We start from the raw sequence: 22422 nt of genomic DNA, 5'->3' as shown, positions 1-22422 counted from the left end.
AATCGCTCCGCTTCATACCTGTATTTACCATTGTAACTCGGTCCCGGCGTAGAGTTATGCGTAGCTAGCTATCTTATCGATAAGAGCACCACCCCAACTCGCTACATCACCGCTTCACATAAATTCTCCCCATTTACCACTTCCAACCCCAAATAACCACCCACAAGACTCACACTCACACTCACACTCACCAAAGAAATAAAAATGTCCACTACAAACCCCTCCGCCTCTCCATCCCGCTCGCCCCAGCCTTCACAACAAGACGACAACCACCACCAACACCAACAACAAGAACAACAGCAGCAGCGCCTAAAAGTCCACACCCACCACTGCCGCTTCTGCAACCACCTCCTTCTAGCCACAACGCGCACAGTCGCGACGCTCCCCCGCCGAAAAGCCCCAGCGCAGGATAACGCGCTGATTCTCCCACTTCCGCGCGCTGACGAGGACGAAGATGACGACGCAGAGCCAGACGCAGCCGAACCCAACCGGGCCGAAAAAACTGAAGGCGAAGGTGAAGAACAGGGGGCGAGGAAAAGGCGCAAGCAGAAACACTATACCATCCTCCTAGCCACAACTCTACCCGATCGCAAGGCGACGCTGGTCCGTCGGGAAGACGGGTTCGAGAAGAGGCGGTTCCTGCGGTGTGGGCGGTGTCGGGTTGTGGTGGGGTATTTCCTGGATGCGGTGCATTTTCCTGTTGCACCTGGGAAGGGCGAGGATACAGTCGAAGGGGAAGAGACGGATCAAGAGCCGCGGGCTGTATATTTACTTCCTGGGGCGTTGATGGAGACGGAGATTATGGGCGACGAGGAGAAGATGCGGGCGATGGATCGGGAATGGAGCGAGTGGATTTCTCAATAGTATCCTACGGGTCTCCATCCTCGTCTACGGAACACAAGATACAGTACAAAATTCATATTATCTGAATGTAAACTAATTGTTCAAAGCCGAGGAGACAAGTCAAGTCACCGACTGCGTGGACGGACGCGCAGCGCACATCGTAAAACCATCATGGAAGCGTCAAGGGGGTTATCGTAATCGTTCAGTTGGCCAGGATCGTGCGGACGAGTTCTGCAATATCAGTTAGCGTCGGCCATTCGTAGTAAATCGACAAGAAAACATACCGGTGTAGTTGATCTCGCCAGAGCTGGTATCAACGGCCTTCAGCAGCTCATCGACCTCCTCGTCCGACATCTTCTCGCCCAGATTCGTGAGAACTGCATCAGTCAGCACCCTATCCCACAGCCAGCTGAACGGGCAGCGGAGCAACATACTATAGCGCAACTGCCCCACCCCAATAAACCCAGTCATATCCTTATCAAACACCTGGAATCCCCGACAATAGTCCTCGGGCTCGCCGGGCTCGCGGAATCCACCAGGACGGTTCAGCACTTTCAGGAACGATTCGAAGTCAACTAGCAGTATTGTCAGCTTGCCATACCACAAAGCCAGAAACAGGGTCACAGAAAGCTGAGCTTACAGTCGCCGCCGATACTCTTCTCCAGATCTGCAATCTCCGCGAGGGTAGGGTTCTGGCCGCATGCGCGCAGCAGGTCACCGAGCGACTCGAGCGATACCTTTCCCGTGCCGCGCTTGTCGAAAAGCGAGAACGCTTCCTTGTAGTTGGTGGAGGCCTGCTCGTTGTGAGAATCAGGTGAGCGAGGCATTTTAAAGCAGTATTTTTTCCAGTAGATAGACAGCAATGAGGGATGAGAAGTTAGGGATGGAGAATGAAATGATGGAGGGAAGTTCAGTTGTTCGGAACCAGAACGGGAACCAGAACTACCGAGTGGTTGGTACAGGCGTGAAGATGGAGGGGAGACGGCGGCGATCCGAGAATGGCAACAACGCAACGGGAAAACACCAAACAGAAGACGACGCGACGCAAGGGAGGAAGTAGCAACAGGAGGCATTGCATGCAGTTTCAGTCTCACTTCCGATCTCCTCGTGAGGCTATCCACATGCGACATTCCTCCGTATGTTCTGTGCTGATATGGAGGATTCTAGACGTACCATGGCTAATGTTGTCGTTTCAGGGGTTAATTCGGTATGCTGCAACAAAGAAAGGTAGAGTCAATGGCTGGAACAAAATGTATTGTCAAGATGGTAAACAATGATAGACTCTTACAAACACGTAGAAGGTGACCGTAGATAATGGATTGAGAAGATTATCATGCGAGGAGGAGTGAAGATTAGAAGTTGGCCCGGTGTGGGTTTGGCGGTGTTTATGCGGGTCGTTGTTGTGGTAACCCGCAAGGGTGGATGGCTGACCCCGGCGATCCAGATGAGATGACATAGCTTATTTCTGGCACTAAATGCATGCAGGCCTGGAATCGGAATGTACTGGTTACAAGTCAAGTCGAATATAGTAGAGAAAGGTTCATGTACTCCGTACTAGACATCCCTATCAACAGTATACAAAACAATCGCCAACCCGTGGTATCACATCATGCAAACAATAAATCAAATCATAACATGGCAGACCGTCCTCCAAAACATAAGTTGATAAGCCATATATCGAACAATTCCTAAAGGTCAAGGGTCTTCAACTCGACCGCCGCGTCTCGTTCCGCAACTTGTTGATGCAGCTTTGCAGCAGGTTTGATGCTTCAGAGAGCAGCTCCCACCGTGTGTTCGCAAAGGCATCTCGCAGGATCATCAACAAGCCGAGACACTGGTTGCGACCTTTCATCGTCGCCAACTGGTTGGGCTCACGCACCCCGCCCACCCGGCGGAGAAAGGCTTCCATGTCGCGTCGCTGTTCAGCTACCGTTTCCAGCGCCGGAGGCGATGCGATCGCCCCGTCGAGCGCATATCCATAGCACCAGACGACCAGCACTGCAACATAGATGACCCAGGGCCGGTTGAGCAGATAGTCATCGCGTCCGGAGTAGGTTCCGCTTTCTTCGGATACACTCCGGTTATTCAAAAGACATTCGGAGAGAAACTTGAGGGCGTAAAACGTCGCGTMTCGCGCTGAGGCCTTGGTGGCCCATCGTTCGGTCATCTTCTCACGGGCAGCGCTATAGTCCCGTGGAGTGATCGATCGCCCCATGAGTCGGCCCGCTCCTGCGAATATTTGACAGTCCACAATGTCGACGTGCGAGGCCATGTGAGCCAGTCCATGCAGGACGTCGCGGGACTCGGAGACACCCTCATCTTCGAGAGAATGCCGCCGGTATTGATTAGGGAACGGAGGAGGGCCTGCCTGGGCCAGGGCCTCGTCGAAATCGCGCCGCCAGTTGTCAAAAGCTCGCAAAAGGGCTGATCGCCATTTGTCTCGGCCACCGAGGGCCTGTGGGACGCCCAGCGAGCTGACTTGGAGGTCGCGCTGATTCATGTGCCAGCTGACACTAAGCAGGCCGGCCATCAAGATAGTGCGCCCGAACGCATTGGTGGTAACGCGCTGTCCGTTGAGCGTCTTTTTGAGCCCGTCGAGAAACATAGTCGGCTTGACACCGTTTGCATGCAGGCTGGATTGAACGCGTGCCACTTCGGCGGCACTGGTGGCCGACCACAAGGCTTCGTCGCAGGGCAGCGGGAGCCGGAGCTCATGGGCCACCATCTTCGCCGAATGTCCGAACATAGTGGCATGAGTTGAGTCTAGCACAAAGGCCGCAAATGCAACCCGTCTGGTGGCCTCCGCCTTAATCCAGTGTGTCCAGGAATCGTCAGCAGCGAATTCCGAATTCGAAGCAGATCCTGTCGTGGACCGGGTCTGCCGGTCATCCCTGAAGCTTGCGGGTGAGTCGAGCGCAGAGCGGCCGATCAACGAGCTGCCACGACGCATCAGCGTCAGGGTGGTGTCGTGATGAATATGCGCGCGCTCGTGCAATGCGCGAGTCGAATACATCTTTTCAAAGACCTCGAGCAGGAGTAAAGCCTGAAAGACCCAGAGCTTGGCGGGCGGTCGGAAATCAGCGTCCATGAAGATCTCCCATCGCAGATGCCACCCTATGAAGTTGGCCAGTTCCGCAGCTGTCTCGGTCACCTCTTGTCCATGGATGTTGTCCAGGGTGGCTGCTCCAATGGCCATGACGGCCAAGAGAAGTAGATTTGGCGCCTTATCTGCGACAAAAGTAGGTTGGTGCAGAATGGGGAGCTGCGAGTGAAAGTGGTACCAGTAGGAACCGATATATGTCTGCATCATGCGCAAGCTCAGAACATGGCTGTCATCGTCGACGTCTCCATCCATCAGAGCATCCTTGCGCTTTGCCACCGCTGAATAGGCGGCTTCGTTGAATCGAGTGGCCATGAGATGCAGCAACTCCTGTCGCTTCTCCTCCGACATGATCGCCTGGGSCGAACCTGGATCTAAGATACTGGTGACACTCATTGGATGTTGCGGAAGAACGCCGTTCAGGAAACTGCCGAACGCTGGCTCGCCGATGAGGAACTGATTCTGCAGCTGTGTTGGATCCAGATAGTTCGGCATCATCGACGACGCGGGAGGATAGGCCAGGGACGACGATCCCGGAAGAGGTTCATTGAACAGCCACGCGGTGAAGTCATCAGCCATCGCAAAAGGGGAGCGGTTGTTGTATGTTTCGCCGCCGAAGATCGGATAGACGCAAGAGGCCATCGGGTCGTATGAGGGATCTGCGGAAGCAATCATCCCCGATAGGGATTCTAGTCCAGTAATGCTGGTTGTTCTGTCTAGGGACGCCTGGGTGGAGGGCGGCACGGTATTCATCGAAAGATCGGAAAATCCACCGACAGGCATTTGCAGGCCTGTCGGAGAGCCATACGGCAACGACTGAACTACTGAAGAGCGGTTGACGTCGGTTGACATGGAGTATACTGCAGCGTCTTGAGGTCTTGTCCTAGAAACGGGATGCAGTCCGGTTAGTTGACATGTCTGATCACTAGGGCTGCCCGACGAATATATGGAGTGGCGGCCGGTGAGCGGCACATACGCTGGCTTTTGCAGGTCTGAAGGGCTGAAGGGAGCATTTGCTTGACCAGGAGGAGAATTAATGCTATGATTGCTCAAGCTGTTAGACCTCGATGCAGTCGAGTCTGGTGTCCCCACACCATGCTGAGCAACCAACGGTTGGTAGTTGAGGGGTCGGCCGAGCGACATCGACCCCGACGATGAGACCGATATATGCTTGCTGGAACCATTGACCGACTGAGGTGTCAGAGTCTCCACGCCGCCTTCAGGGAAGGTGGTTGCGGAGCGCGCCGATGTCAGATCAATGGTAGTCGCAGGCAAGAGCGGCGGCTGCTGGGTGCTGCCTATCTGCGGAACAGTATTATCGACCACATTATGAGGCAACTGGCCTCCTTGTTTATTCTGCGAAGCCGCTTGCGCGAAATGGTCCCGTTTCTGAAGCTGAGAGCCTTGTGTCGTGTGCCGTTCACGGTGGCGAACGCAGAGATCTTGTCGTACAAAGGTCCGGTAGCAGTCCGGAAAGTCGCATCGATAAATCTGCTTGGGAGCGTCTAGATTAAGTCAAATCAGTCATCCGCATCCACCGAAACAGGCTTGCGGTTGGAAGACGCCCAACATACGGTTCAGTTGGTGGCGGTAGAGATGCTCGGCACGCGAATAGCTCTTGCCGCAGCCCTCATGTGTACATTCAAACTTCCGATCCGAGTTCACTTTCCGGGCCCTCTTGCGTTTGCGCGGCGCGCCGTCCCCTCGCAGGGCGTCGGTCTCCATGGCCGCTTCTTTATCGCCCGGTTCTTTTCGCTTGTAGTCGAGTTCCTGCTCCAACCCGGTGACTGTACCAACAGCGAAGGTCATATCGAGTGACAGAGGCGGAGAAGTCGTGCGGTATGCGCACAATTAGTCCTCGCAGTAGTGGCGGTTTGTTCCTGATCTTGCGTCGTCGAGCTTATCCGATACCCTGTAGTGGACCCGCGGTAGCCTCGTCTGTGTCGAGTGTGACCATCAGACTGGGGACGGAGGACCCGAGCCTTGGAAACGATCGCAGGCGACGAGGTCTCACTGAGAGGGAGACAGTCGGTCGGGGCGAGCCATGACAAGGTTTGGGAGGCGGAACGGAGGTCGGAGTGACAAAGATCTGGACGGGACGGCCTGTGCGCGGGGGACTTCACAAAGGCGGCCAGCCGAACCCCGTGGGGAAAAGGTTTCGCAAGGGATCCGAAGAGTTGGTGAAGAACGAAGCAGATATATGTTATATATGTTGTTGCTATAGAAGGTAGAACTCGAACTAGACAAATATAAAAGAAGGAGAGGATTGATATGATCTCAGCAGCCAACCCGTCGGTCCTGGTTATAAGATAAGGTGGTGTGACAATTTAGCCGGTGGTTGGACAGCGGACTCGCGGAGGGGAAGAGCAACAAGAGAAGAGCCGAGCCGGTGTAAAGTCCCAATTTCTGAGGCAAATGGAGAGGGAGAAAGAGTCTTCTTATTGAGAGGCGGCCTCTAGGTATCCAGCTGGTCTGAAATGAGGAAACGAGATCAGTGCGCCGGTTTGTTGACTCTGGCTTTTGTCTGAGCACGAGGTGGGGCATCGGCATCTGTATTTCTTTCTCTCTTGTCGCAGATGCAGACTAGCTCATCAATTCTACACATCAAAACTTAAGATTATTTAGTCTACACTCCTGACACGAAATTTACAAGCAGGACTGAGGGAAAAAGCAACGGGAGATGGCAATCTCTGCTATGAACAGCATGGTCAACTACCCCCCGACTCTAGCGACAGGGTTTGTGGCTTTGTGCGAGATCATCTCGCCATTCTACTGACCATCATTGGTCCTGCCGTCCTGCATCGAACACGCTCAGAAACCAGCTAGAATCATGTAGATATTAAATTCCAGCCAGTCAATCGATTCATAATCCTGGCCTCGACAGTCGGTATCCAACAAATGGACCACGGCACCACTAGTCTCTGATCTTGGGATGAATAGGATCTCCTCGGGCGCACAGTTTCTGGCGCTAATGGAATCAGTCTGTGCGGAGTATGAAGGAGCAGAAAATATTAGACGATGAGTAGAGTGTCACTGCCTGACAATGGCACAATAGGAGTAATAGGCGAGATTTGTGAAGCATGCGTTGCGGCAGCGGCGGTTAACTGACAGAAGGTCAACAAAAGTCCCGTTCATCAGACCATCATCATTCCTCCAGCTCCAGAATATCGAGAATAGTCGAGCGGGTGGAATCATTGCAGAACTTCCGAGCGAACCAGATGCCGACTGCGTCAATTAAGCCTCCAATGCTGTGCTGTACTGGATGCAGCCCAGAGATCTCATGCAGGTGTCTACGTGGTCAACGTTTGATTGCTGTTCCTGTCATCTCCATTCTCCAATCTCCAGTCTCCAGTTACAACGATGCGGAGAAGATCTGCGTCCACTAGAGTAGAGCACCCACAGAAGAACATCAAGGTACGTATGGCTTGTGGCCCAAATGTCCATCCGAGCAGGGAGCACGAGGCCCGTCTAACTCGCTCTTGAGGCAAATTCCTTTTAGAACAATCTTCCCACCTCGACTGTCGCGGCTATTCCTATTTTCTGGCTTTTTTGTTGCCCCTGGGGCGCAGTGATTCCCCGATGGTCCCTTTCCCTGAGGTCAATCGCATTGTCCAGTAAGGATCAAGCAATATGAAGCAAGCCCACCTCAGAAAAGGCAATCAGGCAGGGATTAATACGATCACCCTTGTTATCACAAGACTACATGATTTGGACAGTCCCATCAATGAGCGAAATAATGAATTGAACCTTACCCAGTGACCAGGGCCGCGGAAATGGTCAAGTTGGTCGATCTATCAATATGTCAGATCACTATTGAATAATGGATTGATAAATGATAGGTCCGGTGGATGCCATTCGATAGGGATATAAGGGAGAACTGTCCACGTGTGATAAGGCGTCATGACATGTACATCACCAGGATAGCACCTAGCATCCAGATCATGGCGTGATATCTCTGCATTATTGCGTCGACGGACCTCCCCGGCGCTGTACCAGCGTACCGGGAATCTTATTTTGGCGACTCCTCAGTGCATATTCCGGGGTTGCTCAATAATGTGTCTGAGTGAAAAGCAATATGCCACTACCGGACGCTCAGAACCTAGACCCGCGTCTCAGGTCGATGGTAGGGAGATTTCCGCGCAGGTTGTGCCATAGCAAGAATCGGCCCGTCACAAGACCACTGCCGTCGCTTCGTCCGTCAATGATATTTTTTGCCCGTAGCCGACTTTACCTCGATGGAAGCCCAACCGAACTAGACGAGTCGGCGAGTTGCCTGTGAGGCTGCGACCTTGTACGAATGGGGGTTAGACTGGATTATTCGAGCCGCTCTGTCAGTATCTGTGGCGGACCAACTGTGGTGACAGTCCAACGGTAGAATGTGCATCTCAATTTTCTGGCAGACGGGATTGAGGACAGAGATTTCACTCCTGTAAACCGTTGCCGGAGTATCGAGTGCTTAATTTTGAAGAATTAGAATATGGCGTGTCCGACTTGGGAAGGTTCGGTACATAACTTGCCCGAATTAGAAATATATCTCGGATCCTCCTAATTGCTCTAATCAGCCACACCACTATTGACGCCAAATCATTGGATATAACCAGTTTTAGACGTCTACATGACCTAGCAATAACCAGCACTCGTGTCTAAAGCAGTGTGGTCTAACAGCCTTGCTTCAAGTTGAGTGTGCTGCTGCTGGCACCATATATGATCGCAACCGAGTCACTCTTTGATACCAAATGGAGCCTCGGATCCATACTCCTGCTTTCTGCACAACAACTGCCATTGCTATTCCTTCCTATCGAGACCAAGCCTGAGTACCCCAGGACTGACTCAAGTTGCTAAGGTGATCTGCAGTATGATCAAGGGTCAGAGTTTCAGATAGTGAAGTTGCTACAGAATCCAGGATCGTCGCTCTGCTGCCGTTGGCATGGACGTAGGCTTGTGAAAGGCTAGGCAATGACAACGCTGCCTTCACTGTGCGCTCATCGGTGAACCGATCCGGCATTCTACTGCTGTACGGCTGTAGTTGCCTGTTAGCTACGTTTATGTCGAGACTCAAGGGTGATCATCTGCCAACGAGTCAAGCAAGACCCACAAAATAGAAGCGTACCGCGTCTACCATATAATGTCAGATCTACCAGGGCAATGCAGTTGGCTGGCGTACCGGGGCAACGATCGGTCTGTAGGCTTGCTTTCACCGAGATTCAACTGCCGATATCGGCAGTAGTGTGCCTGCATGGCGCCATGCTCAAGAAAAAGGCAATGAGAGAAGGGAGAAAGGAAAATAAAAAAAAAGGAAAAAAAGCAAAAACAGAGAGAGGGACAAATTGGTTGTTCCTGGGTCGCATCTATGCCGTTCCATTTCTAAGGTTGCTAAATGCTATGGTATCAAAATCTTACAGACCGGACGGTGGCATGTGTCGCCGCCCCTTCATGTGTTATGCCGGAGTGCTCATCCATCGTGTTGTGTGGATTCTGAACGTCCGCAGATTGTCTATGGTTGCTGCGAAGAACATACCGGGTTGGATTCTAACGCATGAAATCCCCCATGGACCCTTACCTGCTCTCATGATGCATACAGTCGCCGCGGCGACCACTCAGAGGACATTTTGCCAAGAGGCTGAGCGAAGGTGGATGATGGGGATTGTCTATAATGTGTCCCCGTTCATGAACTTCTCACTTGGAAATGCTCAGTCTGAAGTTCTGGTCCCAAACCTATCCGCTGAAGCGGAACCGAGTAGCCTCCAACCGGCCTAAGCCCTCGCGAGGCGCCACGTTTCGTCGGCGATATGAGTGTGTAAAATCTGTAAGATGCTGTTAGTCGTAATAGACACTGTGGAACGTTCTGGCTTAATCCTACCTTGTAGCAGAGTTCTGATCTTCCGGATTTCCCTGGTTTGCACTTTGTCCGCGATGCCTTTCAGCAGCCGCTCTGCCTCCCCTGGCTTCATTGTACCAGCCGGGAGCATCTGGAGCGTGGACTCCACCCATGCCCCAGTTTCTTGGGGCACCAAGTCAAAGAGAGTCATCATAACGCCCGAAGCGTCCGCGAAGCAGTCCCCAGGGAATGTGAACATCATTCCAGTCAGAATCCTCTGGGTAAGAACTTGACCCTGGGCAAGGATCAACTGCTTGACAGCCTCTCTGACTTCAGGGGGATTGGTGTACGAATCCCCGTCGGAGCTGGTGAACTCCGAGACGGCGGGCTTTTCGAAAGCGAAGCTGAATAAATCATGGTAATAGTGCAGTGTCGCAATGAGAGGATCAATCTGCTGGAGAGTAAGGGCGCTGAGCGCCGCAGAGAAAATGGGCACTGCGAGAGACGAGGTGATGCACTCTTTGGGGTAGAACCGGACAGCATCCGAAGAAAGACGGTAAAAGTCCTCGATGACTGGACAAGGTTAGCGTACCTATGACAAATCTTATCAGACGACTAGAGCTTACCATCGGGCAGATTCTCTGGTGGCAGCTCATTCAGGATCCGTAGAAAAGCAACTGCCTGTTGTTCGTAGAACTGAAAGACAGCATTGCTTGTCGAGCGGTCGACGAACTCCGCCCCTTCAGCAAATTCGCGCACAACAGCATCGGTGGCCCACAAGAAACAGCCTTCCCGTGAAGCCTCGAATCCGTTGGCAATGCTCTGGGCCAGCGTGGGCAGCAGAGGAATCATCGCAGTTCGATACGAGATGATCATATACCGCCAGCAACGGCAGACACGCTCCAATATGGGAGTGGACGAAGTGAAGTTCATAACAATCGTCGTCATAATGGGCAGAATCTCGCCGCAATACTTGACGGCCGGGTTGTCTTCATTCGGGCCAACATAAGGGTTCACAACTTGCACAAAGATTGTGATCAGTTGTAAGTGATCTGCATAGGGATTGGTCAGCTATTGCTTCCGCAATATGTGAAAAATGCATGTCAAACGTACCGGCAACAGCGCGCTGGCCTTGCTCATCGCTTGCATTGTTCGCCAGATTCATGATCCGTGCCATGATGGGATCACAAAACAACTTCATAGTTTCGTAGATCTTGTCAAGAGGTTGAACAGCAACAACAGCAGCGACGCCCTCAGTGACTTCTTCCTGGCTGGCTGGCTTCAACTTATCGATGACCGATTCATAAAAGGAATGAAGCTGTGGAATGTGTCCTCCCAGTAGCTTCTGACAGTCTGTACCCAAGAACTTGAATGCTAAGGCGGCAGCCTGCACGACCTCGGGAGAACTATGCTGGAAGCCAGAGATGACATAATTGAGTTGTGCTTCCAGGGTTTCGGGATGTTGAGCGGTCCATTCCGTGTAACGTGCGAGCGCCATGATAGCCTGGAATCGCACCTTCTCCTGATTGGGTATTTGAACAATCAATGGAATAATCTGCGAAAGGACTGTACTTTCCTCGGGATCGACCATGCGGCCCATAGCCCGCAAACTGAAAAGTGGTGCCTCAAGTTCCTGCCAGTGAGGAACATGTTGGTCGCTCGCTTGAGATGCGTACTTGGAGACCCACTGTTGAATCAACGCGTTCGCCTTTGACAAGCACTCGGTAACACCGATGACGGCGCAGCAATCCTTGAGTACGTCGCCCATAGAGTGCCGGTAATGACGGAATTTCTCTTCCTGTTCCCGATCACCGCCGAATAGATCGGTTTCGCCCTCTTCGGGACGGGGGTATTCAAGATGTTTGACCATGATGTCCACCAGCTTTGAGAATACGTCAGTGAAAGCGACACGCGCGTCTCCGTATCGCTCGAGTGTGACGTATTGTTTCAGCTCGTACCAGAAGACGAAAGTAAGAGAAACTGCGTCCTGCTCCCAGTCTCGGGCGCAGCATTCAAGAACCGCTTCCACCAGGCCGCGGAACTCGGAAGGTAGCCGGGCAATCATCACGACCCAAGCCTCACCGGCCTCTGCAAAAAGCCTGGTGATACCCTTGAACGCGTCTGTATCTTCTGACTCGGCGAATTCCGCGATCTTTGGACGCAGAGCCATTAACCGTGGATATAAAGCCTGGATGATTGACACCGATTCATCGACTTCTCGCGTATCCCTGTAGAGGGTGCATATGCTATCAACAGCGGATTCGAAGGAGCCATCGTTGTCCAATCCTTTCATAATAACTTCCATCAAAGGTGATTCAACAATCTTCGCGGCCGGGATCTCACGCATCCAAGAGGTTATACAGTCCAAGAGACGTGGGTTGGTCGATGCTGTTGCTAAATGCGGACGAAGAGGGCACGGATTAGTATATAGCGCCTTAAGAATGACAGATGTGTACTTACGGGATGACCGGGCATATTGGATCAGTAGATGCATCACCTGCTCTGCATTGTCTTCCAACAACTCCTTAGTCCGCGTCAAAAGATCCTCTTCCTAGAAAGATACACCTGCATTAGAGTCTGTTTCAATGATGGTGAATTGTGCCGATCCGTTGAGACTGGATTATGAGTGGTGAGACGTTTGTTCTGCCGGAACGTACACTGAGATTGATTTTGCGACCTTCCGTCACTTCCTCTGGTAGGATTTTAAGGAATTCTAGGACACAGTCGCCGGCGCTGCTTCCTAGAGCCGACCCGACGGTAGCAAGGACATCTTTCCACTCGATCATCTGAATGGCAAGGCTCGCCAGACACACGCACAGCTGTGTCTGTATCGGTCGTGGGCCAGACGCATAAGCAACGAGGAGGTTCAACACAGAGTCTCTCAGAGCAACTACAGAATCCCTCGGTAGTTGATCTAAATCGAATATGATCTATTAAGGTCAGTATTTCTATGCAGCACATTTCCTGACATATGTTGCTGCACCTTTCCCTTCAGTGTGGTCGCTGCGAACAACTTTGCTTCAACAGGGACATCGGGCGACTGTAACAGCTCATGGGTGATACTCCAAGCCTCGATCTAGATAGAAATAACAAGTGTCAGGCAGAACTTCTGTAAATCCGTGTGGGGTGCGATCGAGGGGCTCAACTCACGGACTTCTGGAACTTTTCAAGGAACTCATGAGCATGTGTCTTCTCACTTCGTGATACGTTTCCTTGCATTGTAGCGACTGCTGCGAGCACAGGACCAAAGGCCTGTCCTGCGGCCCCTTCCTTACTGGCCATGGTCGACAAAGGTGGGATGTTTTGATCTAGTGTATAGGAGACGGAAGTGGAGGGGTGAATCCGGCCGGAAAGGCTCAAAAATTATAGGAAAATGTCATGTACACTCATTAAATGAGCATTAGATGAGAGATAAAACAAGGGCTCCAAGCACTGGTATTTAATAAATGTGGCGGACTGATAGATCGGGCAACCGTCCTACGTAGTAGGGAAAGTGGGATGTGGTGACGAGAAACTCACAAGGAAAAGTTGGTGAGCCGCAATCGTCCCCCAAGGCGGCCAAAGAAAACGTGCGGGCGAGGGAACCTCCTTCAACCAGCTTAGCTTTGCCTGAAAACCACCACCACGGACGGACCCTCAACACAAATTCTACAATTAACAACGACACAATCGAACCGCGCCCAGTCGGTTTCATTGCCAGCTACGTTCTTTTAACAAATTTCCACGTCGCKTGTCCATCATGTCCGGCCGAGCAGGCGGTGGAGGTGGTCGCAAGACGCTGCTTGCGCCAATTCACTTCATCTTCAAGCTTCTGCAGCAACGATCGACGGTTTCTATTTGGCTGTACGAGCAGTTGGCTTTCCGGATAGAGGGAAAGATTAGAGTACGATCCTTTCCTTTCTTGCAACAAGTTATCAAGCTAACAACATGCGCCAGGGATTCGATGAGTTCATGAACTTGGTCATTGATGATGCGGTGGAAGTGAGAATGGCTACAAAGACTGATGAGGAGAAGCGGAGAAACCTGGGTATGAACTGCTGCCGCTGACTACTTGATATCGCAAGTGAGTGCTGTTGCTAACGCGCGCGTTCATCACAGGTCAAATTCTGCTTAAGGGCGACAATGTGTCTCTCATCCAGGCCGTCCAGTGATTCTACCGCGAAAGGAGGAAAAAGTTTCTATTCATCTACGGCAGCTTCGGTTTCTACACAGCCGTATACTTTACGATTTGCCGTTGAAGGACATTTTTATGCATAATTGAATAGACGGGTTCTTTGCTTGCGTGGAGACTCTTTCTGGAGTGGTTATATCAGGGTTGGCGAACAAGAAAGCGGCCGTCGCCGACAATGAGCATGTCTACTGGCCAGTCGTGATCCGCAACGGGTATTTCCTCAGTCAAGGGAAGCATTTGCTCTTTGAGGGAAAGGGCAACTATATGGAATTAGTAAGGCCACTTTACGGGAGTTTCGGGTTTCGGATGCGGCTGTTCCTCACCGAGTAAAGGCATTTTTGATATTGTCGTCTTACTCTCAGCTACCTTTTTCGAGTATCTCGTTAAGAAATGATCATAGTAACCTTTACCATGACCAAGTCTTCGGAACCCTTGATCGAAAGCCATTCCAGGCATAATTATCAAATCAAGCCCCTCAAATTTCTGCGTAGCGTCCTCCTCCGTCTTTGGGGAGACACCAATTGTCCCAAAACAGTTTCTCTTCTTCTCAACCTGGGCCTTGGTGAGTGATGGTATTCCCCACTTATCACGTTCAAGAGATTGGAATTCTTCCATAGACTGCAGAACCAACATGTCCATGATGGAGGTCTTCTTCTGCGTCGAAGATGGTGAGTCTATGCTATGGATGTACGGCACGAATACCTCTTTGCCGTGAGCCAAGGCGTCTTGGACTATGGCCGTAGTCGAAAGTTCACCTGAAGGCATGGACAGGTAGACACCGATCCTCTTGGCATTTTGATACTCAGTGAGGGAGAATAGCTTATCCGCAGCAACTCTGGCTATGCTTAGTTAGCTCACTGTGGATGTGTTGGCGATAAGAAGAATGTCTGACATTGATGAATGATTGACTCATTGGGGGTTTTTTGAAGAACATCACGGATCTTCTTGCGGAGGTCCCTTTTAGCTGTCTGTAGACCGGAAGCCATCATTATTGCTACGGCTGGCAGAGTATGGTATCAATGCGCATTCTTCGAACACTTCAAGACGTAATCAATGTTGTTCAACAAGCGCATGGATTTGTTCAATATTCCGTCGATGCGATTTGGCCTTAGGTATTCTCCGATATTCCCGAAGGTCACCATGTCTTGGCACATTCTTATGTGGAGTATCTGCATGGTTGGATCGACAGGGCCAGGTAATTCTACATACCAGTCATGGCTTACCTCCTTCACTGCAATGAAGGGCAAGTTGTCGCTCAACATGGCCTCCCTCCGCGAGTTTTACTCGTCTTGCTACACATCGCGCTACCTGACGCTGCTAGACTCTCGCCTGGATACGCTGAAAGATGATTGTTGGATACTTGCTGCTCAACTTCCTCGTCGCCGTAGTCAGGGCCAGTAGTGTTGCTGATCTGGTTGGGACGTGGAMAACAAAGTCTCGCAGTGTTGTGACAGGCCCGGTAGGCTCTCTGCAGGCGCACTGTTGCAGATATTCCCGAGTGGTCTGCATCAATCTCTAACGTCTCGCTGTATCTTGCAGGATTTCTACGATCCGATCGACGACAAACTGCTCGAACCAAGTCTCACTGGCATTTCATATTCATTTACTGCAGATGGATACTATGAACAGGCATACTACCGTGCCGTTGCCAACCGTCAGTCGCTCCCCACGCTTTCTCGTCGGAGGCTGTTTTCTGACATTACTTGTATTCACCAGCCACAACGCCTTCCTGTCCTAAAGGTGTCATGTTCTGGCAGCATGGCAAATATGCTGTGATGCCAAATGGATCCATCCAGCTGACTCCAATCGCGGTCGACGGCCGCCAGTTGGTATCCGATCCATGCTCAAAGGACGTGGGCATGTACACAAGATACAACCAGACCGAGACTTTCAGTGTACGCTGAGGATCTGTCGCATCCCTCTGATATCGTTGCTAACTCTCAGTAGTCATTTAAGGTCTCCATAGACTCATATCATCGTGTCAAACGTTTGGATCTCAAGGCATTCGACGAGACCCCAATGCCACCCATGTATCTCATTTTTAAACCTCCTCAGATGTTACCCACGACGACCTTAAACCCGGTCAGCTGGGAGACGGGAAAGAGCAAGCGCCATATTGTCCGAGATATAGGGTCTCCTGTGGGCGTGAACACTCTGGTGCGGAGCGATCACATTGTCAACCCGGACAGATGGCTATGGTTTGGTATTCTGATGACTGCTATGGGCGGAATTGCTTTGATCTATTCTTGACTTTCTAGACTGCAATGGCTCTTTCAGGTGCATCATGCATTTGCATTTTGGGCGCATTGGTGTTCGAGATCTTGATGTACACAAATTTGTCCTATGCTGCAATGAAGATTTTCGCACGTCACTTGACGTTGGATGTCCTCTTCCCAGAGACTGGCATCGAACAGGTCATTAGTAACTCTTTCATGGTTCCGCGCCCCAAGGCAGGTCCTGAGTGCCGGAAAAGAGAAGAAAGAGAGAAAAGTCTAATATCTAGAGTGGTAGTTTACATCATAATACAAGGGGTTCAATGATACATCGTTTCTTCTTAAGCGGAAGCGACGGCCTCTTTGGCGATCTTCGCAACTTCCGCTCTCTCTGCAGGCTTGCCATCCAGGGCACCGCCAGGAGCAAAGAGAGACTTGAGTAGACCGCCAACCTCGACCTTCTTGCCGGCTTCCTTCATCTTCAAGAGTTCCTGCGACACAATCGCCTTGATGTCGTCCATGCTCATGGTCTCCACTTGGCCGGCATACTCCTCCAGAATTGTGACCTGTGCATCTTCCTTCTCCTTCAAATCGGGCCGATCGGCGTCTGCGAATTGTTTTGATGCCTCCTTGGCAGCAGCCGCGCGCTTCCGAATGAGCGACAGCAATTGCAAGTCTGTCTGAATCGGCGACGAGGTCTTTGCGGAGTTATTTGTTTCCGAGATCAGCGCGCGTAGGACATTCAATCTGGACGTATTTCAGTTAACACCAAACTTGGATTTTCGCAAGTAGCATGAGAAATACCTAGCCGTATCCTTCGCCCTCATGGCAATCTTGAGATCAGATCTAATTTTGGCCATTAAGGGCGGCGAAGCTGGGCTGGCAGTCGAGTTCCATCGCACTGGACTCAGGTTCAGCCTAGTGGTCGACCTCAAAGTTCTGAACATCTTTTCTTCTGAAGCGCCAGTAATTGGTTGAATTGACCAGAAGTAAGTGCGAAGAAAGATTAGAATAAATCACAATTTCATGGGTGGAGCCTAACAATGTTTATTGAGGACTTGGAATGAAATCATTGTCGGGGAACACAGAAAAGGCGGAAAGCTGCTTGGGGCTGTTGATCTTGTCTGGTCCGTGCACAATTTTGTTTCTCTTCTGCTGTGAAGTTCCCATTCTGCCAGTTACCTGCTTTTTGTCATTGTCTCAATTGGCTCTCAATACAATAATAATAATAATTTGATGAGAACCAACAATTGTTGATGCTAATCCTGATCTGCTAGGGTGTCTAGTTACTTGCTTATGCTTGGTCCCCAGCCTCTCTTTTCCTCTAAAGTCGTTCTTCCCTCACCTTTACCACGCCGAACGAAGTACCACCACACCGAGGAGCGCGACATATTCTCCCTAAGCCGTTGACGGCGACAGCACAAAGCCATGTCATACCCCAATCTTCCGACTCTCACTCCTCAAAAACATCTTCCCGGAGCTTTCTTCCAGACTCCCGCGCCTAAGAATGTATCGAACACGTCGCTCATCTCTTCCAAGCCAGCTCCTGCCCCGGCAGAGCGAGCTTCACCAGCTTCTCTTCCGAAGCTTCCTCCGGCAGCATCGAAGTCCCAGAGCCAAACGCTGAGCATCGAGGAGCGTGCTGCAGGCACGATAAACGATACGCTCGTCCAGGAATCTCGGTATCCCGACCTGGATAGCTACCTGTCTCGTAAGGAAATGTTGATCGCCTTGGTTCTTCTTTCGGTCTGGCTGACAGTCCCTTCACAGAAGGGTTTTCTTCCGATTACGACATCCCCACCTCGCCGTCATGGGCGCCGTTTCAGAAAGTGAAGATGTATAATATCCCAGATCAGATCTTTGATCAGTATAATCGAGCACAGGTTTCCACGAGTATGGGTCTCTTCGCCGAGTTGAATCACGCCTGGGTTGCTATCGACAACGCGCTCTATATCTGGGACTATACGCATCCGAATCCACAACTGGTCGGGTTTGAAGACCAGCCCAACAGTATCAATGCTGTCAAGCTGGCAAAGCCTCGCGCCGGAGTGTTCCTACCTTCAGTTACCCACCTTTTGGTTATATCAACGACTGCCGAGGTTATTTTGCTGGGAATGGGTTGTGAAACAACGCCGGCGGGTGCGCGACAAGTCAGCTTGTATCAGACCGGCATGTCGGCCTCTATTCGTGGCTTGGATATCCATGTCATCGCTTCGTCGGATGCGACTGGTCGTATCTTCTTCGGCGGCTCTACCGACAACGATGTCTATGAGCTCACATATCAACAGGAGGAACGGTGGTTTCAAGGTAGATGCGCCAAAGTCAACCATACCAGCTCGCGCATCTCGGCTTTCACGCCCAGTCTGAGTTTCACCCAGAAGACCACTGAGACGGTGGAACAGATGGAGATTGACGACACAAGGCGACTTCTCTACACTCTGTCGTCATCTTCGACAATTAGAGTTTTCCACATGAAACCAGACGGTACCTTGGCTTTGGCTATTACCAAACCAGCCATGGACATATACGCGAACATTGGGCACATCATTGCGTCCAATGAGACTCTCAACCCGAAAGTACCAATTGTGTCCATTAGCCCTATCCCAGCTGCTGAGGCCTCGAGATATCATCTAATGGCCACAACGGCAACCGGCTACCGTATCTATCTCAGTGCGACGGCCTCTTATAGCTGGTCGCCAGCACCATATGGCACGAATGCGCCGACAAGCATGCAGGCGCATCATGTGAAGACTCCGCCTTTCGACAACCCTCCTTCTGCGCCGGTGGAGCTGGGTCAGCCACGATTCCAGACCTCCGGAGCTTCTAGGGTTCCCATACATTCTCTCAATCCTACCAGGTTCACCGTTCGATATCCGCCGGGGTATTTCTTCTGCTTCACATGCAAGGATCCCACGCAGAAGACCGACACTCTTTTCATCTCTTCTCCCGACTCTGGCCGAGTGGCTCGCTCTCAAGAGAATGTTATCCCTGGAAAGGCAGCCGAGACGGCCATCTGGCTCTCTCTGGGTAGCAGGGCGGAGGACGTTGGTCTCTGCTCCGCGCCTAGCGCGGCTGCCTCGAACCCAGGAGGATTCGGCAACGAGCTTGCCGTCCAGTTTGACAGCGCTGCGGCCGAGATTGCGATTCTGACCAACACCGGCATTCATGTGATTCGCCGCCGGCGACTCGTTGACATGTTTGCTGCATTGGTTCGGGGTGGTGGTAGTGGCGGTGATGAGGGGCTCGAGGGCGAGGTCAAGAACTTCATTCGCACGTATGGCCGGAGCGAGACTCTTGCGACGGCGCTTGCAGTCGCGTGTGGACAGGGAGTCGAGGTCTCTTCGGATTCACGCCTGACTCAGATCAATGATCCTGATGTTTTGGAGTTCGCTCGTAAAGTGTTCATCGAGTACGGAGGCCGGCCGACGGTGAATGAGAACGCGGTCGCAGACAGCTCCACGCCAGCCATCGACACCGTTATCCTATCGCCTAGGCATGCGGGAATCGCTCTCTACATGTCAAGACTACTACGCTCGATTTGGAAGAAGGAAATCGCAAGGGTCGGCAGCGGTCCCAATGGTGCACAGACGATCTCGGCATCTGTGGCGACAACGAAGCTGCAGAGTGTACAGCGTGATCTGTCTGCTCTGCAAGATTTCTTCAAGGCGAATAAGAGTTTCATTGAGGGATTGAGCGGTCCCGAAGCCTTGGCCCGTGTGTCGACAAAGCAGGAAGAAACGGCGCTACAGGCCGAACACAGAGCGCTGCATTCGCTGGTTCAATTGGTTTCACACACCATTGAAGGTATTTCATTCGTCCTGGTGCTGTTCGACGAGCGTGTCGATGAGATTGTTGCAACTCTGCCGGATGAGTCGAAGCAGCGCTTCCTCAAGCTCACATTTGAAGAGCTTTTCAGCACCAGCAAGGGCCATGACATCGCAAAAGAACTGGTCAAGGGGATTGTGAACCGAAACATTGCTAAGGGCTCCAATGTTGAGACCGTGGCTGACGCCCTCAGGCGCCGGTGCGGGAGCTTCTGCAGTGCCGAGGACGTGGTCATTTTCAAGGCTCAAGAGTTGTTGAAGAGAGCCACCGAAACAGGGGCCAACTCGGAAATCGGCCGGAATCTGCTCAATGAAAGTCTCCATCTGTTCCAACAAGTGTCTGACAGCCTTCCCATGGATTACTTGGTCTCGGCGATCGAAAGCTACATCTCCAATCAATTCTTTGCAGGTAGGTCTTAACGACTCCATCACTGATGTCAAAGACTGACAACATTCAGGCGCGATCCAACTGGCTCTTAACGTCGCCGCTCGTTCCGACAAGGCTAACATGGCACTGTCATGGATTGTGGACGGCCGTCCTGAAGATGTAGGGATCCATTGTGACATCCATTAATAGGCGGCATGCTAATCCGCGTCCACAGGATTCTCGACGCGATTACTTTTACTTCAGGAAGCAATGTTATGATTTGGTATTCAAGGTCATCATTGCCGTTGACAATCTTGCAGCGCATGATCCCGGTGTTGTTGATGGGCAACTCACAATCATTGCCAAACGCAAGAATGAGGCCTATGGCGTGATCTCGGATTCGACAGACGAAGTCTTCTTGACGAGTTTGTATGACTGGTATCTCGAGCAGGGGTGGAGCGATCGTTTGTTGCAGAACAACTCTCCGTTTGTGGTCACGTACCTCGAGCGCAAGTCAGCCGATGACATCGCTCATGCGGACCTGCTGTGGAGGTATTTTGCCCAGTCGCAGCGGTTCTACGAAGCCGCCAACGTTCAGTACCACCTTGCGCAGAGTGCCTTTGCTTTGCCTCTTGCTCGTAGGATCGAATACCTGGGCCGCGCCCGGGCGAACGCCTCAATTTTTACCCCAGATGTGGGCCGGCAGTCCCGGCAGCGCCTCGTCCAAGACATTTCGAACCTCATCGATATTGCCAATATCCAAGACGATCTGTTGCAGCGCCTTAAGGATGACACCCGCATCGCACCCGAGCGCCGAACAGAGGTTCTGAAAGAGGTGGACGGTCCCATCATGGACATCAGTACTGTACGTTCCAGTTCCAACTCCATGCATTCGTAAGTGATCCTAATTTGTGTTACAGCTGTTCAACCAGTACGCCGATCCTGCTAGCTATTACGACATCTGCCTTCAGATCTTCTACCTTGCGGACTATCGCAATTCAGCAGATATCAGGTCCACATGGCAACACTTGTTCCAAGACCTGCATGATGAAATACTCGCAAAGGGGGAACCACAACCATACGAAGCTGTGATTGAGAAGGTGCGCAGTCTTGGCAGCCGTTTGCGCATGTCCGAGACCGTCTTCCCCATCAAGGACCTCCTACCGATGCTTGAACGGTATGCACTCGAGCACCAGCGTGATGTCGGCCCGCCGACGTGGATTGTCGATCTGTTCCTGGACCTGGGGGTTGCGCACGAAACGATCTACGCCGTGCTGGAAGCGATGTATTACACTGACGAGGCGCCCTTCCACGGATCGAACCGGAAATACATTGCCAAGGATTTGCTGTACCTGATCGAAGTGTGGTACCACGAGACAGTCCGGCTAGGCGGGATCGTGTTCGGAAGCGACGCAGTCGCGGAGCGTATCTCGGAGACGCTTCTGCTGTTGCAACAGGGCGGCATCGCGCCCGAGCAGATGCAAGCTGCGCATGAGCTGCGCACGCGGATTGCAGAAATTCTGCGGTAATGAGTCAATGGGGTTTATGCTAGTGTACAATTGCGATATGGTAGCTGTCTTATGCATGTTCTTTTGAGTTACTGTGAGCATATGGCGTTATCTTGTTTCATTATTTTGCACTTCCGCTGCGAGACGGCATCCGAGGCTCTTGGTATGAAAAAGGCAGGTCATAGTTCTGCCATTGTCAATGCATCTCTTTTGAACAAATTGAACAGCAGTCGAAGACTATACTCGGTATCTATTTTTAGAAACCTTAGACAGCCCAAATCGAAGTCATATCATAGTTCATTAGGATTATCTACCGACAATCATCGAGGGTAAATAAAGTAACTAGGTACTTGCAAGCACCACACGCTAAAAGCAACGCCAACGCAAACCAGCATGTCGAACAAGTCTATCTAAATCACAAGCCTGAATGAGAATGAAACGGAAAAAACAAGTCTAAGAATCCCAACCAAGAACTAACACGCATCCCGTCTATAAACAACCGAATCCACAAGCCGAACCGAGGTATCTGTATCAACGGGAAAGAACAAGAACCCGAAACAAGAAATGGACTGGGCAGT

General features: G+C 51.5%; 9 protein-coding genes across 9 annotated transcripts; 4 read left to right on the top strand and 5 right to left on the bottom strand.

Annotated features, from left to right (window-relative positions):
- Positions 1-204: 204 nt before the first annotated feature.
- Asppvi_010266 (uncharacterized protein) lies at positions 205-864 on the top strand (the record flags this gene model as incomplete). The annotated part of the gene is made up of 1 exon (XM_043306112.1): positions 205-864. One exon carries the CDS (start codon positions 205-207, stop codon positions 862-864), a length of 660 nt encoding a protein of 219 aa, XP_043162047.1.
- A 181-nt stretch (positions 865-1045) lies between these two features.
- On the bottom strand, positions 1046-1670 carry Asppvi_010265 (putative cytokinesis EF-hand protein Cdc4; the record flags this gene model as incomplete). Its single annotated transcript, XM_043306111.1, has 4 exons — positions 1046-1074; positions 1128-1220; positions 1278-1418; positions 1484-1670. The coding sequence occupies 4 exons, from the start codon at positions 1668-1670 to the stop codon at positions 1046-1048; spliced, it is 450 nt and encodes a 149-aa protein (XP_043162046.1).
- An 878-nt stretch (positions 1671-2548) lies between these two features.
- Asppvi_010264 (putative C2H2 finger domain protein) lies at positions 2549-5752 on the bottom strand (the record flags this gene model as incomplete). Its single annotated transcript, XM_043306110.1, has 2 exons — positions 2549-5448; positions 5518-5752. 2 exons carry the CDS (start codon positions 5750-5752, stop codon positions 2549-2551), a joined length of 3135 nt encoding a protein of 1044 aa, XP_043162045.1.
- Positions 5753-9658: 3906 nt separating this feature from the next.
- Asppvi_010263 (nuclear import receptor MTR10) lies at positions 9659-13043 on the bottom strand (the record flags this gene model as incomplete). Its single annotated transcript, XM_043306109.1, has 8 exons — positions 9659-9747; positions 9804-10334; positions 10388-10813; positions 10875-12155; positions 12222-12312; positions 12419-12691; positions 12745-12837; positions 12912-13043. 8 exons carry the CDS (start codon positions 13041-13043, stop codon positions 9659-9661), a joined length of 2916 nt encoding a protein of 971 aa, XP_043162044.1.
- A 457-nt stretch (positions 13044-13500) lies between these two features.
- Asppvi_010262 (small nuclear ribonucleoprotein E) lies at positions 13501-13912 on the top strand (the record flags this gene model as incomplete). The annotated part of the gene is made up of 3 exons (XM_043306108.1): positions 13501-13644; positions 13698-13788; positions 13860-13912. The coding sequence occupies 3 exons, from the start codon at positions 13501-13503 to the stop codon at positions 13910-13912; spliced, it is 288 nt and encodes a 95-aa protein (XP_043162043.1).
- Positions 13913-14202: 290 nt separating this feature from the next.
- On the bottom strand, positions 14203-14921 carry Asppvi_010261 (5-formyltetrahydrofolate cyclo-ligase; the record flags this gene model as incomplete). The annotated part of the gene is made up of 2 exons (XM_043306107.1): positions 14203-14771; positions 14825-14921. 2 exons carry the CDS (start codon positions 14919-14921, stop codon positions 14203-14205), a joined length of 666 nt encoding a protein of 221 aa, XP_043162042.1.
- A 356-nt stretch (positions 14922-15277) lies between these two features.
- Positions 15278-16182, top strand: Asppvi_010260 (reversal of tor2 lethality; the record flags this gene model as incomplete). Its single annotated transcript, XM_043306106.1, has 4 exons — positions 15278-15391; positions 15472-15586; positions 15649-15827; positions 15880-16182. The coding sequence occupies 4 exons, from the start codon at positions 15278-15280 to the stop codon at positions 16180-16182; spliced, it is 711 nt and encodes a 236-aa protein (XP_043162041.1).
- A 304-nt stretch (positions 16183-16486) lies between these two features.
- Asppvi_010259 (uncharacterized protein) lies at positions 16487-17092 on the bottom strand (the record flags this gene model as incomplete). The annotated part of the gene is made up of 2 exons (XM_043306105.1): positions 16487-16892; positions 16950-17092. 2 exons carry the CDS (start codon positions 17090-17092, stop codon positions 16487-16489), a joined length of 549 nt encoding a protein of 182 aa, XP_043162040.1.
- Positions 17093-17573: 481 nt separating this feature from the next.
- Positions 17574-21865, top strand: Asppvi_010258 (putative non-repetitive nucleoporin; the record flags this gene model as incomplete). The annotated part of the gene is made up of 5 exons (XM_043306104.1): positions 17574-17856; positions 17916-20378; positions 20428-20516; positions 20572-21201; positions 21257-21865. 5 exons carry the CDS (start codon positions 17574-17576, stop codon positions 21863-21865), a joined length of 4074 nt encoding a protein of 1357 aa, XP_043162039.1.
- Positions 21866-22422: the final 557 nt, after the last annotated feature.

This window comes from Aspergillus pseudoviridinutans (genome assembly GCF_018340605.1).
Source record: "Aspergillus pseudoviridinutans IFM 55266 DNA, scaffold_8, whole genome shotgun sequence".
Taxonomy (NCBI): Eukaryota; Fungi; Ascomycota; class Eurotiomycetes; order Eurotiales; family Aspergillaceae; genus Aspergillus; species Aspergillus pseudoviridinutans.
Note: the sequence above shows the minus strand (reverse complement) of the source record. Positions and strands in the feature narration are given on the sequence as shown.